General features: G+C 37.2%; 1 protein-coding gene and 1 long non-coding RNA gene across 10 annotated transcripts; both read right to left on the reverse strand.

The window, feature by feature from the left end:
• Nucleotides 1-4,140: 4,140 nt before the first annotated feature.
• On the reverse strand, nucleotides 4,141-5,429 carry LOC110884057. The gene is made up of 2 exons (XR_002560891.2): nucleotides 5,238-5,429; nucleotides 4,141-4,409 (listed from the first exon to the last, which is right to left on the reverse strand). It is a non-coding gene; the product is annotated as an uncharacterized LOC110884057 (long non-coding RNA).
• Nucleotides 5,430-8,770: 3,341 nt separating this feature from the next.
• On the reverse strand, nucleotides 8,771-11,069 carry LOC110884056 (DNA mismatch repair protein MutS). Of its 9 annotated transcripts, none has more exons than XR_004887752.1 (4): nucleotides 10,918-11,069; nucleotides 10,682-10,845; nucleotides 9,378-10,299; nucleotides 8,771-9,059 (listed from the first exon to the last, which is right to left on the reverse strand). XR_004887752.1 is itself a non-coding variant. In XM_022131727.1 (3 exons), the coding sequence occupies exons 1-3, from the start codon at nucleotides 11,040-11,042 to the stop codon at nucleotides 9,030-9,032; spliced, it is 285 nt and encodes a 94-aa protein (XP_021987419.1). In that variant the 5' UTR covers nucleotides 11,043-11,057; the 3' UTR covers nucleotides 8,771-9,029. The 9 variants fall into 9 exon arrangements, 1 of the variants encoding a protein (XP_021987419.1); XR_004887751.1 differs by having other exon boundaries at nucleotides 9,378-9,507; nucleotides 9,800-10,299; nucleotides 10,682-11,057; XR_002560886.2 differs by having other exon boundaries at nucleotides 9,378-9,507; nucleotides 9,831-10,347; nucleotides 10,682-11,053.
• Nucleotides 11,070-15,234: the final 4,165 nt, after the last annotated feature.

Below are 15,234 nucleotides of genomic sequence, written 5' to 3' on the forward strand. Positions count from 1 at the left end.
ATTAAGGCAGCTCCGTTCGAAGCACTATACGGACGAAAATGTCGCTCACCTCTCTGTTGGCATGAGGTGGGTGACAGCCAGATCACAGGCCCTGAGTTTGTCCTTGAAGCATCAGAAAGTATTGTGCAGATCAGAAACCGTATGGCCGCAGCCCGCGATCGTCAGAAAAGCTACGCTGACAAGCGTAGTAAACCACTGGAATTTGAAGTTAATGACCGCGTTATGTTAAAGGTTTCACCCTGGAAGGGTGTGGTGCGTTTTGGGAAACGCGGCAAACTAAACCCTCGTTATGTAGGACCATTCAAAATTTTAGAACGGATTGGAAAGGTGGCCTACAGGTTGGAATTACCTGCTGAGTTGGGTAATGTCCATGATGTATTTCACGTATCGCTGCTAAAGAAGTGTTTGGTTGATGAAACACTAGTAGTACCATTTCAAGAGCTGAAGATAGACGACAAATTGCAGTTTGTCGAGGAACCAATTGAGATTATGGATCGGGAAGTTAAAGTTCGGAAGCACAGCCGTATACCAATTGTGAGAGTTCGTTGGAACTCGAGACGTGGTCCAGAGTTCATGTGGGAATGCGAGGACCAGATGAAACTTAAGTATCCCCATTTGTTCCCCGAAGACCAGTCAAAACCTAGCGAACCTAGTGTTGATGCAACTAGCGAATTTCGGGACGAAATTCCCATTCAAGTTGGGGAGGATGTGACACCCCAGGAAAACCAGTAAACGATGTAACCTACCTAGCTTTAACTTATATAGCTTACGTTAGTGAGTGCGTACCAAATTTCGGGACGAAATTTCCTTTTAGTTGGGGATACTGTGACAACTCGTATTTTGAACCTAACCTAGTATGACTCGCTTGAACCTTATGTGAATATTTGAACTGATTGTGTGAACTTGAATGTTATGTGATTATGATTTTTGTGACATTGTGCATCGGATATAAACGGACCAAACTCCAACCTACTTGCCTACACAACCCATTCGGTCCATGAGGTTGGACTCGAGACCTTGGGGACGGCCCAAGTAGGGGTCGGCCCACCTTTCTTAAACATGTAAACACTATGGGGGTTTTGTTCTCTCATTGTTACAACAACACAAACACACACAAACCCTAAAGAACTCTCTCCCTCTCGTTTTCCCTTGGAACCCAACGGCAACACATCAACATCGAAGTTCTTAGGATCTCGGCTCATATCGCGATCTAGTTAATCACTTCACATTCTCGGTTAGTATATCACTATTGCTTGGTTCATGATTTTTAGTGTTCTCGGTTAGCATATCACACCTTCGGATGTTACATGATGATTATACTAAATAGTTATGTTCTTGTGAATAGAATTGAATATTGATCATATAACTTAATGGATTTGTTATATAACATGCTCACAGATTTGTTATACACATGACTAGGTTGCATGCTAGTGTGGAATCGGCTAGTTTGGTGAACCGATAGTATGATTAGTTGTTGATGAATTAACTGTTCTTGATAATGATATGAATACGAATGAAACTGTTTGAAATCGTGTTTGATCTGATTGTGAAACTGCCATAGATGTTTACTGAATTTACGGAATGATTGTTGCTGTGTAATCAAGGAAAGTTGTTACATGCACCGTTGCGACACCGATTGCGAGTCGAGACCAGCCCTTGCGACTCGAAACCTCAACACTAGCACAAGCAGCACAAGTCGCAACCGAGGTTGCGAGTCCGGTTGCGACTCGTAACCAGACCATGACAAGCCGAGACCGGGGTTGCGAGTCCCGTTGCGACTCGTAACCGGATCTTGCCTAGCCGAAACCCCTCGTTGCGACTCGAGATCGCTGGTTGCGACTCGGGACCTTTCTTTGTTGCGACTCGAGACCATGTAACCGTACATGCTGTTGTTGGGCCAGCACAATACGAGCCCAACAGATTGGGCTGAACACTTGGACACTGTCTGTTTACGTGATGCCTGTTTACGTGATTGTATATGCTGATACCTATACGTGGAATATGATGTCGAATACTTGTACAACTTGTATACGAATCTGACTAGCATAATAACTTTGGTAGGACGGGGTTGATCACTTGGTAACTTAATTGAACTGTGTGTATCCTACCGAGCAATCCCAGGTGAGTTCATTGCATTTTCTCAAGCATGCGTCCCGGTGGTTTGGGACAACTGGTAAACATTTGGAAGGGAAACATTGGGTAAACAACTTAATCGGTTTTGGTCATTGCCTGGAGGGCAATGGGAGGGTAATTAGTTGATAGCGCTATTAGGTACTAATTATCTGGGTTTCACTATGGTTGTTCAGAGGCACACTCCTCGGTTACGTAAGGGCGGTTTCCCTAGGGTAACTAACCGGACAACATAGTGGGTTGCTTAGAGGCACACTCCTCGGTTACGTAAGGGCGTAGTCCCTAGGGTAATCTAACTTGAGCAACGTCGTAACATATCATCGAATCGTATTAACATCTATCTGGTAACACCACGCGTAACAATACCTTGAACTCACCAGCGTAGTCTGACACACTTGTTTGCATGCTTGTAGGTCATTAACACTGGAAACATGGACTTGCTATCTGGGAGTGCTGGAGTTGTCATGGATCGAAGCTTTGAGATTACTAGTATTGACACTTTGGTTTTGAGTTATTATGAAACGATTACAAAACAATTTATTATATGCTTCCGCTACTCGACATTATTGAATTGATAACATGTTTTATTAAGTATTTTCTATTGGTTCAATGTGATTGGTGGCTCAGACTCGGATGTGTAACACGCCTCGCGGGGGTTTCCGCAGTTGGTATTTTGGGGGTGTTACATTGACTTTGTTAAACCTGAATCACGAGCGAACCCACTCTGCCAGCACCATTTAAGACAAGAATTGATTTACCTTTTGAGAAACTGGCTCGCTCTAGACCATTATACATGGTCCCAATTGCATAGGGGAGACTAGCAGCATGCACAAAGTCCAAGTTTTTGGTTTTTAGGCTAGCAGTTTCTCTTCAACTTCAATGTACTCATCTATAGAACCCGACTGTTATGGCACACCGGTTGGGCTTGATAACCGTGCTGAGAATATCCGGCCCCCATTGAATTTCTTGCACGATTCTACACAATAAGTATAATAATTAACTATTTATCGTCTTCAATACACCAGTAATAAATATTCCCTATATGCATAGATATAGATATGACATACCTCACTCATAACTTCATTAACCATTTGTTTTTAGCCTCGATATGATCACTTGTTCTATCTAACTATATTGTTCTCTCGATTGATGTATCACCAGAGGGTAGGTGTAGCGGTGTCACCTAGATTATAATTTATGAGCATTTAACTTGCAAAATGTTTGGATGGAAAGTCTATTTTAGATCACATTTACAGTAATAAATGAACTATAAAAAACCTCATGAAACTTAACATATCCTAAAGTGGCTAACATATAAGACTAAAGGAGAATCTCCAAAACCTTTTTAACATCTGGATTGATCTTAAAGAAATGAGGTGAGTGGCAAGCAGGTGGTGTAAGTTAAAATACAGAAATGAGGTGAGTGGCAACCCGCGAGCTACTTAAGCTCGCTCGAAAAGAGCCGAGCTTAAATGAGTTTGAGCCCAAGCCTAAAAACAAACTTGTTTAGTAAACGAGCCCAAGCCCGAGCTTCGCTTATCGTGCTCGAGCCGGCTCGTGATCCTAAATGAACCCATTTTTATATAATTTTTTAATTAATATTAAATATATATTTAAATAATTATAATGACTAATTATAAAATTACGGAAAAAATAAAGAAATTTATATATAAAAATACTTAGACGTTTGCTATGGGTACAAATTGGGTGAACACAGGTATGAAGAAAACAATGTTTTAAAAATGGGTCCAAATTGTTGATGTTGTTTATCAAGTTCATGCAGATTACAAATTATTAAAATTGTTGGGGTCCTCCTAAAAACTGACATGTTCGATGATTTGGTTTTATTGCTGCTATAGAACTTAAAGATTTGGCTAGAGTTTTGATCTCATGTCATGCTTCTTGGTGCTGAGGTGTTTAGATTTTCGATACTGATTTCTCATAGTAAAATAAGTTTTGGCTTTGAGTCAACATGGACTTGTTTACCTATTCTTTCATGCAGCAACACAATGAATCAAAGTTTTCACCCTTATAAAATTAGAATTTTTTTTAAGTTTTGACATGTTACTAAATCAAAATACCTTCTTAGAAACAAAACTTGAATCTAATAGAGCTTAGGCTCGGCTTGGCACGTTTGCACCCCTAGTTCCATCCGGCTGAAACATGGGTTATATTGAAGTTATATAGAACTTGTACTGATTTTGGCTCTAAGTTATTAACCAGATCTCCATGAACAAGTTGACCAAATGTGCCACTTCCCCAAGTCAGCCCCTTTATACCTGCAAATGAAAAGAACACCCAGATATATACAAAACCATGTGTATATATGCACCATTGCATATAAAGCCACATCAACATTTTAACTTTTTAGGCACATGGAATAAACCTTTTAAAATTCACAACTAACTAATTTTACAAAAGCAGTTCCTATTGAACCAATGTTTATAAAGTTCCCCACTGCACCATCATTACCCCAATCCATATCACAATCAGACTCTCTGCCACTTAAATTATCACAAGTTTATGCAAACACAATAAACCTTTTAAAATTCACAATTAACCTCTTTGCCATACAAATATAGTAAGCCATCTTAATTACTGATGTAGTTTTTGGCTTTATTCTCGGTTAACAAACCAAACCAAACCAAACCAGCTGAGACAAATTATTAACATTATTAATACAATTACTAACATTTTTAAAAGACTTAGTTTTGCTATTCAAAAAGGGGCAGCGGCGCAACTTGTTGCCCGTTTACGATCTATCTTGATGTAAATTCATAACACGATATTTTTGTTAAGTGGATAAAGGTAAACCTCTTACTAAAAACCACCAACTGTGGGTTAGAATTATGAGTTTGGATAACTGGGAGAAAAGAAGGACATGAGATCTCTACAGGTTGCGTTAGAAAAAGAAAGATGAGTTTGGATAAATCTGTATTTTTGTTTATATCCGAGATCTACTGCGTTAGAAAAATAAGGATGTTGTACAGCAGATGGAGTCGATTTTTGCAAATTGAAACCCTAACACTAGTGTAGATTACAAAAGTATGCACATATTTCAATCCAAGAACAAGAATAACAAATAGAATTCAAGAGACGGTTCTTACCGCTTGAGCAGCACCACTGCTAGAAGCTGTAGGTCACACAGACCTCGAATGATGGATGCTTATTGCTGTTGGATTGATAGCGAGACAAAGAGAGGGATGTTCGAGGGAAAATGCTCAATTTAGGTTTCAAGGATTAGGGGGAATTTGGGTTTTTGAGAAATTGGGAAAATTTGGGCGGGGATGATTTTAGTGAGGTGGGAAACACGAATAATTTTTAAATAAAATTGAAAGTTTATTGAAATTGGATAATTAATAAATTTAGTAATAGATAAGTGAATTAAAAAAAATTAAATCTTAAGAGAATTGGGCGCTATTATGGTTCTTTATATTTTGGTTTGAAACCGTAAAATCTTCTAAATTGATTAACGGATTGGTTAAGTTGACGGTTTTTTAAAAAGTTACGGACGGTCGGTTCAAAAATTTTGAAATAGTATAGTACTGTTTGGTTTATGGTTTCAACCAAAAACGGCCGTAATTGTGAGAAAATGGGTATGATTAAATGCGTAGAAGAATGCAAAGTTATAGTACAATTTGCATCAAGGTATTATATGGTATACATTAAGGCCCAATAGTCCATAAAGACATGTATAATGTACTATTGTCCTTTATGATCCATCAAGGCCCATTATAGTTTATTAATATGATCTACTGTTGTTCGTTGTGATCCACTAATACATATATGATCTACCGTATTTCATTGTGATCCATCAAGGCTCAACATGGTCCATGAAGACATGTATGATCTACTATTATCCATTTAGATCCATCAAGGCCCAATATGGTCCATTAGGACACGTATTATCTACTATTGTCCATTGCGATCCACTAAGTCCTAGTATAGTCCATTAAGACATGTATGGTCTACTATTGTTCATTTAGACCCATTAAGGCCCAATATGGTCCATTAAGACATGTACGGTCTACTATTATCCATTGTGATCCATTAATGCCCAATATGGTCTATTAAGACATGTATGATTTACTATTGCGCATTGTGATCCATTAAGCCCATTATGATTCATTAAGACTATGTATGATCTAATATTGTCCATCGTGATCTATTAAGGCTCAATATAGTCCATTAAAACATGTATGATCTACTATTGTCCACTGTGATCCATTAAAACATGTATGGTCTACTATTGTTGGTTGTGATCCATAAGGCCAATATCGTCCAATAAGACATGTATAATCTACAATTGTTCATCATGATCCATTAAAGCACAATATGGTCCATTAAAACATCTATGGTCTATTATTGTCCATCATGATCCAGTAAAGCTCAATATGGTCCATCAAGACATGTATGATCTACTATTTGTCCTTTGTAATCCATTAAGGCCTAATATGGTCTGTTATATATATGTATGCTCTACCATTGCTCAGTGTGATCCATTAAGGCCCGATAAGGTCCATTAAAGCATGTATGATCTATTGTTGTTCATTGTGATCCATTAAGGATCAATATCGTCCGATAAGACATGTTTGATTTACGATTGTTCATCATGGTCCATTAAAGCACAATATGGTCCAATAAAATAGTATGATCTACTATTGGCCAACATAGAATGTTCATCGAAATTGAATACAAGTCCCAATTTTCACATTGAAGAAGCATTTGCAACTACTCGGACGAAGATATCAATCAAGTCTCTCACGTAAGTTTTCTCCTCACCAATCCTTTCAAAAAGTCAAAGCTATTCAAACAAAATCCATAACTTCAATACTAATGAGGTGACATAGACATAAAAAACAAGAAAATTAACTCGATAGCAAGTTCAAAATACAGGAGTAGTGGTATTAGTATAATGTTAAAGACAATCCTAATGCACCAAAAGTCTTTAGGCTTTTGAGTATATGTGGCACGATGGACGGATCAGGGGTAACAGGTAAAGATGGGGCATATAACGGTTTGAATTGAAATGAAAAACATTGGGTTGGCTTGACCCGTAACACATTTTTCATCCATTAATTAAAAAAAAAAAGAATATATGATAGATAATTAATGTGTTAGCTATGGCTACAAATTCAATACTATTACCACATCTACTTTTGGGGTTTGGACTTAGGATGAGATATTTTTATCATAACTAGGTCGGGATGATCACGGTACTGGTTCGGTACCGAACCGATACCGGTACCGAAAAACGGGAAAAAGTGGTACCGGTACCGAAAAACAGGGAAAATGGGAACCGGTACCGGTACCGAATATACCCGGTACAGTTCAATACCGGTACCCAGTACCAAATGCTCATCCCAATAACTAGGGCCGGCTCAACCTTTTTTGAGGCCTAAAGAGAATCTTAAAATCGGGGCCTTTTCGTGTAAAAAGCCAAGTTTTATATCAGACTACCTTACTAACTAATGATCTTTTAAAATCCAAAAAATATATAAGTATGGCATTCTGATGACATATTAATGCAAGATAAGCATGTGGACTCACCATCATCAATGGGTCAATTTCTATCTGCGTTTACCTCAAAAAAAGGTTCGAAGTCACTTGTGCATGGTTACTATGCCCAGATTAGTTTGTTTCTTACTTCGGTACAAGTATAATCGTGTATTAATTCGTTAACGTAACCAACCAATCTTATTCAACATCCTTTTAGAAAAATAATTAACTGCAAAAACACCACCAAACTACCAAAGTGCACTTCTATCGACAATGAATGTCAGCGTACAAAACACACGATAACATCATTTCAAGAAAGTGCAAAATATGCAGATCAGGGATATGGCCATCCCAACAAGAATACATCAGCACTTCTAACTTCTCCTTAACTACCATCTAATACCTGTAACCTGAACCTCATGGAGCTGGCAGCAATCGGTTAGCCGGCCGACGACCGACGGATTTGCCACCATCGTTCACAGATGGGTCACTGTTCTTGCAGCCATGACCATTGGATCTAAATCTAGAGTCAAGATTTATAGGGCCATTGGCAGCATAATTAAAAGCACATATGTAAACAAAATGTTTGTAATAAAACGACGTGGGGCAAAGTGTTAAAACAGCAGCAGCCGTCAACTGTTTTAACAGCCACCTACTGTTACTGTTGTTGCTACTGTTTCTACACCCCTCTCCTTGTTATGTTATAGCAAAACACAACAGTTATTTTAACATCCGTGACCTGTTAAAACATCGTTTTATACCAAAACACTGCTGTTGTTTTAACATTCGTGACCCATTTAAACACAGCAGTTGTTTTAACAAGGTTTTATAGCAAAATAATGTTGTTGTTTAACATCCGTGACCCGTAGCAAAACACTTGTTGTCGAAAGTGGTCTTATTTAATGTTAAGCTTGCTTCCTGATAGGGGTGCAAATGAGTCGAGCTACTCGAACTCTGCTCGAAAAAAAAGCTCGAGCCCGAGCCTAAAAAACAATCTCGTTTAATAAGCGAGCTTCACTTATCGAGCTCGAGCCGGCTCGCGAGCTTAAACAAGCCTATTGTTTTATTTTTATTTTATTAATATACTAAATATATATAATAATAATCATTAATATTTCCTATATACATAATGACAACAAAAAAACATGTGAACCGAAGTCTAGTTGCAGAGAAATAGTTATAAAATGCAATAATAATTGTATTTACTTTTCTGATTCCACTAAGACATGATCTATATTTTGCAATATAAAGTATTGAAAAAACATCTTGATGGAAGTCCATAACCATGTATTTCAATTGCTGCTCTGTATATATTTAATGTGGTCTACTGCTACTCCCTCATCGTTTGTTAGCAAAAGACAGCAGCTGCAGCTGCTGATTTAGCACATCCATGACCCGCATCAGTTTAACAACAGCAACATCAAGCTAACCTGCATCAGTTTAACAGTGACAACGTCAGTATAACAATATCACCACTGAGAACTATTATAAACTCTTGAAGTTGTTTCCTTGCTGCATCCTCATAGAGATTAACTTTATTTGAATTTCTACCATTAGCTTCACTGTTTCATTTCGAATCAGTGAATATTAGAATAATAATAACATAACTAAAATATGAGTTAATAATGACAACTCTTTACGAAATTCAAGAGCAAGAGGCAGATTAGCTGGAATAAACTATATTAGAAACAATCAAATGAAAAAACAAAACTGAGTAAAAGATGATGTAATGTAAGAATTTAGAGAACCTTTACACCAGCTACGGCTTCTTGGCGTCCTGTGATCGAGATTATGACATATAAAGGTCTAGCAAGCCATGCTTTAAGCAATCTCTTCCCAAATGGTGTCACACAACGGTTTAGTTGGTCATACAATGTCCTGTATAGATTTATACAGCATATTAGAAGGATTATACATTTGGTAAATGTGAATATAAAGATGGCAAGAGGGATGGGTCGTGTAATGGATCAAAACAGGTTACTGTTGAAACGGGTTGGTTTGATCCACACACTTTTTGTCCATCTTTTTAACTATGCAGTATGGACGTAGCAACAATTTTAATTAGAACGATTTATGAGGTTGTTTAGTAATAGATTCTGGGCGACTTCCAACCGGTTTCACCCATTCACCAAATCAACTCATTTACAAGTAAATGAGTCGAAATTCCTACCTCTGTGTGAACAATATAATTTAACTCGTACCCTTTAGAGTCCCGATTTACACTGTTCTAAAAAACTTCAAGATTCTCTGAAGCAGTTGCATCAAGAATCATATAGGGTTTTGTAGTAACTGTCACATCAGATGGCTTAATAGCATACTCAAACTCAGAACTAGTCACACGAGAGCTTTATACAATGTTCAGAGTTGACTCGGTAAGCCCTGAACCAGTATCATCCACTTCTTCGGTGCTCTTAACATCTGTCTTCTGTTCCCCCGAGACCTCGTCAAGATGACCATTAAACTGCTCTAATTCACCATCAAAATTAACACCACCTACATCACCAAACTCACCAGCACTCACCTCGACACTCACGTTCACATACACAGGCGAAACCGTCATTGCCATTACAATTACTATTACTAATGACATTATAAACAACAGTAGCAACACCACCAACTGCATTCATACTAGAACCACAGTTCTCCTCCTCCACCTTATAAACCACCTCACTGCAAACAATTTCAGCACCATCCATCATCTTGAAACATTTGCAAATCCTGTAGCAGATTGGGATCCGAATTCGGTATGATCCAGATGCAAAAATAAATCGAACATAAACAGAATTGGAATATACTAGATCAAATCGTTGTACGACATTATAACAAAAACTCAACGTAATCTACAATATTCTAACTACCTCACCCATAGATTTGTTGAATTATGACAGATTCCTCAAATATATGATATGAGGCAAGATGTATCAGTAGACCTGCTATATAGACCCCACCCTAGAAACAAATTACACAAAGGAATACAACACGAATTCCTGACCGTTCAAAGAAATTTAAACAAAATTATGTAAACACGAATGCCTAATTACATCTCACTAACCTGTACAATAACGGTGTACCTCAAAAGAGCGGCTGGTAATGCAGTGTCGTTCTCTATATAGAATTCATCGCTGTCAGATCTACATAATTCATCATCTCCATCTTCATATTCTTAGCAAGTGAAATTGTGTCATGAATCGTTGGTCTCGGAGAAATACAAAAGTTCTACATCGTCTTCCTCTGTAAGCCTAGGGTTTTTAATTTCAAAATTATGATTCTTTTGTAGGGGAGAGTTACCTGATTGCAGACGAAGGCACTGGAGCAGATGGATGAGTAGGCAGAGTGAAAAGGATGGACCTGGAGGGATGAGCAGGGAGTGAAAAATGGTTACATAAGTATGACGATAGACTAGTTACAGCCATGTTTTTTTGTTTTGTAATGGCCATTGATAACTTTTAGTCACACACAAAAACTTATAAGTGGCTAATAAACATTATTCTTTGTCACCTAAATTCGTAAGTGACCACATGTATTATCTTTTAGCTACGTCATTAAAGTCATTAAAACTACACTGTGGCAATTAGCAATATTTTGCCATACTTTTCTATTATGGCTAGTATTTGACACATTTTTTTAGATAATATGTGACTAAAGGTTTGGAAGATAATTGTTTTCGTTACATGAATTAAAAAATCGATCAAATTAACATGGCAGTAGGTCACATTTGGCCACACTTTTCAAGTTGTGGCTAGATTGGCTAGTAAATGTCACATTATTCACGAAAGTTGTGGCTAAAGGTTTTGAACTATTATCAAATGGTCACATTAATAATAAAATGTGTGACTAAAGGTGTTATAAAATGTTATGAATGACCTTTCGTCACACTATTTTTCAAATGCGTGGCAGGGTGATTTTGAGATATGTGTGGTCGTAGGCCTTTTTTGACGTAGTGTTAGATAATTACAGTATATTATTAAGACTAAATCCTAGTTTAAGGTGTGACATCTGTGCTTGTGTAATCATTCTGCAGACTCTGAACAACACAATATTAATAAAAAAGTGTGTTTTGATCCCAATGTTTGTCATTTATGTTTGATTTTTGCACATGTTGATTTTTGATCGATTTCAAACTCTATATCGCTTTCTGGGGAGTTATACGCAAACTGATGCGTAAATACAATCAGTTTAATGCGACAAACACTCCGGAACAGCAACATAAACTTAACATACCTTAAATAACCTTTACATAACTTAGAAATAAGTTTTAAAGGCTTTGGTATGGCAAAAACAAGTTTATTCGCTCTCAGGGACTATTTGCGTCAACTTGCAAAAGTCTGCTGTTTCGTAAGGAAACGTACTGTCCGGAACTTGATCATAAGTTAAACATACCATATATAACCTAAACATGGCTTAGAAATAAGCTTTGATAGGTTCGGTGTGCGAAAACATGCTTATATGATCTTACAGGGACTAAAAGTGTCAAAAATGGCGTAAGTTTGCATTTTCGCGCATATCTTACGTTCTGGCCACATCTGGACATCCAAAATTTTTGTACACACTAAAATATTTTTATTTTGGTGATCGGCATGCAAAAATTCCATTCGTTTCGCAATTTGGATCATTTTCACGCTCATTACGATTTCCGTCGTAATTAGCCGAACAACGCAACCGTACGGCCAAACGAACCAACATCCGGCATATTTTTGAGCATGTTTCGTGTTCCCCATACTTCAGCTTCATTATGGAGCTTAAAAATGGGCTTGACGGGTGTTAGAAGTGCCAAAACACGTCGAAACAAGCTCAGGGGCCAAAGCTGTCAAAAAGCAAAAGTTGCTGATCAGATGCAGGGGCCTTACGGACCGTAAGGAGTCCCTTACGGACCGTAAAGGGTGCCCAATGACAGAATGTTCTAAATCAGCTGCTGTTTTGGTTTTTAAAACTGGTTTCTGCAAATTGTGGGCTGTTTTGTGTGTTAGCAAGTTCTACAATCAGCAAACAACATTTGTAGGGCTGAGATCTTTGCTTGTTGGCCACACAAACAAGTGGAATGATCTTGTTCATCATCAAAAACTATAAATAGCCAACACCCTCACTTGTTTCATTTGCTCATTTCCTTCTTTTCTCTTCTACATCTGCTTTGGAGCTCCCTCTCAAGCATTTGGGACTTTGTCTTCTTTGTAGAAAAGATAGCAAGGACCTTAAGTGAGCCTTCTTTCATTGTTTTTATTACTTTTTCTGTATGTAGTGCAGAAAGTCAAACAGTTTGGCCAACAGTTTGACTTTCGGTTTTGACCATCAATTGGTCAAGTCAAAGTTCAATTGAACTTTGAAACGTGATTGTAATCACGATAGTTATAATCCTTCGTGATTATAGCCGCTGATTACCACGTTAACTAGTTGTAGTGTCGAGTCAAAGTTTCGGTCAAAATGCATTTTAGCACGCATTTTGTCTTGGAACTACTTTAGGGTATCAAAACACTTCGTTTTGATACCAAATCAGTAGGTTAAACATGTTTTGACATGTTTAACTCGACACTATTAGTTTTGTGCTTGTTTAGGGTCGTAAGGTAAGCGGTCTAAACAACCGCTTAGACTTCCGAACCCGGCCCGTTTGGTCGATCTTTAGGATCCGACCAAGCTTAGTTAGTGATCATAGTTGCATAGGGAATAACCACTGAGGTTATACCTTATGATCACATAGGATTGGTTAGTCATATGCTTGTTAACTTGTATGCCCATAGGAAATGACCAAAATGCCCTTTTAAAGCATAAATCCATATTTTGACTACGTGAACATATTTTTGACTTGTAATCAGAATGTAGGGCCTATTAAATCATACCATATGAGTCATTTGATTTATAGAACCTCATTCTATCCTATCTCCCGATTTAGGAGCCGATTTATTAACATAGTTACCTATACTAGGTGCCGGTTGATTCTGTGATACTTGGAGCTTAAATTGGTCTTATTCTCAAGACTAATTAGCAATCCCAAGTGAGTACATAGTTCCCCTCTTTTACCGTTTTCAAATACTTTGGGGTGATACACATGTACATACGTGTTACTTTCGTGCATTTCATGCTTTTATGACACAAACATGCTAGTTTCACTTAGTACACTTATAGTACATGCTTTCAATTGTGTTTTGCTATGTATGTCAAGCATGCTAGCACATTGATTTGTTATACATTTGTTGCATATGTTTACTTAGCATATGGAACACATTGTTTTACATGACATTTCTGCTATGTATGTTTACTCAGCATGCTAGCAAATTGTTTTACATGAACATTTCTACTAGGCATGTTTACTTAGCATTCCTAGTACATGGTTTTCATAGCATGCTTACATTGGTTATGACATTTGGTATGTTAAATCGGGACAATAATACATTCATTAACATTGATCACGCCGCTCGGACTTATGTAATGGTACCATAGGAATTGACAACTCCCGTTTCCGACTTCCTAGGTTTGTTTGGAAGTTGGGAATGACAGAATCCGACTACATAATTTAGATAAACCTTTAATTCGTTTAAGGGTTTGTCGCCACAGTCGCAAGGCTTGAATGTATGCGATTAACATTACTGCATAAATGTTTGTAATCCTAAAGCATTGTTTTTCTGCAAAACATAACATTTGATTTAAACTTAGGTTTATTCAAAAACATTGTTTTGTACATTTTTTTACTATGGGGTTGAGTAACTTCTAGTTATTCACCATACATGACATTTGTTTTTACATTTGACATCATTACATAGTTAAGTAGATGATTTCCTACTTGCTATGCATTTCACTGATTATACATGATACATATTACACATGACATTATACATGGTTTATACATAACCATTTTGACATTTAACATGACATTTTGATTGATTATTAATAAGTGACGTATGTAACGGGGCTATGTGTTATATGATAAAAGCATGGTGGATACGCCGCTGGTACTTCCTATATATAAGTGCTTTTATTGTATTATACATTGTTACGTTATCTAAATCACTTGGACAAGACATGAAACATTTTTACAAGAACATGACATTGTTTTACAAAGTATACATTTTTATACAAATTCACTTCTACTTGGTTATTTATTTAACCATGCATTGTCCTTTCAGCATCATTTGATTTTCATATCGATTTTCATATGATTTCTTAAAGGAAAACATTTTACAAGGTTCATGACTACATTTTATTAAACACTTCTTTCAAATACAAGTCATGAATTTGCATAAACAAAACCTATGTATCTCACAGGCATTTTTATGCTGACGTACCTATATTTACATGTGTTTTCAGGTGTTAATGCATGTTGTTGGTTGTGCTTCACTTAAGCAGACTCGGGCCTTAGTGACTTAAAAGACAGTTATTATGATGTTATTATTTGAACTTTAAGACAATGTAAACTTAAATCTTAATAATACATAACTTTAATTGCCATGGTTGTTGAAACAATAATTCTGTCGCAACACTCCCCGACGTTTCCGCCGCGGTTTCGTTGTTTTGACGCGGCCGGGGTGTGACAGAAGAGTTGGTATCAGAGCCAATGGTTATAGGGAACTAGGTTATTAGTAATTCTTTGACCTAGACTATAACTTTCTAGGACCC

Source organism: Helianthus annuus, chromosome 2 (genome assembly GCF_002127325.2).
Source record: "Helianthus annuus cultivar XRQ/B chromosome 2, HanXRQr2.0-SUNRISE, whole genome shotgun sequence".
Classification (NCBI taxonomy): domain Eukaryota; kingdom Viridiplantae; phylum Streptophyta; class Magnoliopsida; order Asterales; family Asteraceae; genus Helianthus; species Helianthus annuus.

Excerpts from the sequence above, each read along its gene's own strand:
- LOC110884056 (XM_022131727.1), bottom strand. The coding sequence starts at position 11,042 with ATGGCTGTAACTAGTCTATCGTCATACTTATGTAACCATTTTTCACTC. Across the intron at positions 9,508-10,917 it reads GTGCCTTCGTCTGCAATCAG|GACATTGTATGACCAACTAA; the intron begins GTAACTCTCCCC and ends AAATCTATACAG. Across the intron at positions 9,060-9,377 it reads AAGCCGTAGCTGGTGTAAAG|GTTAGCTTGATGTTGCTGTT; the intron begins GTTCTCTAAATT and ends AAACTGATGCAG.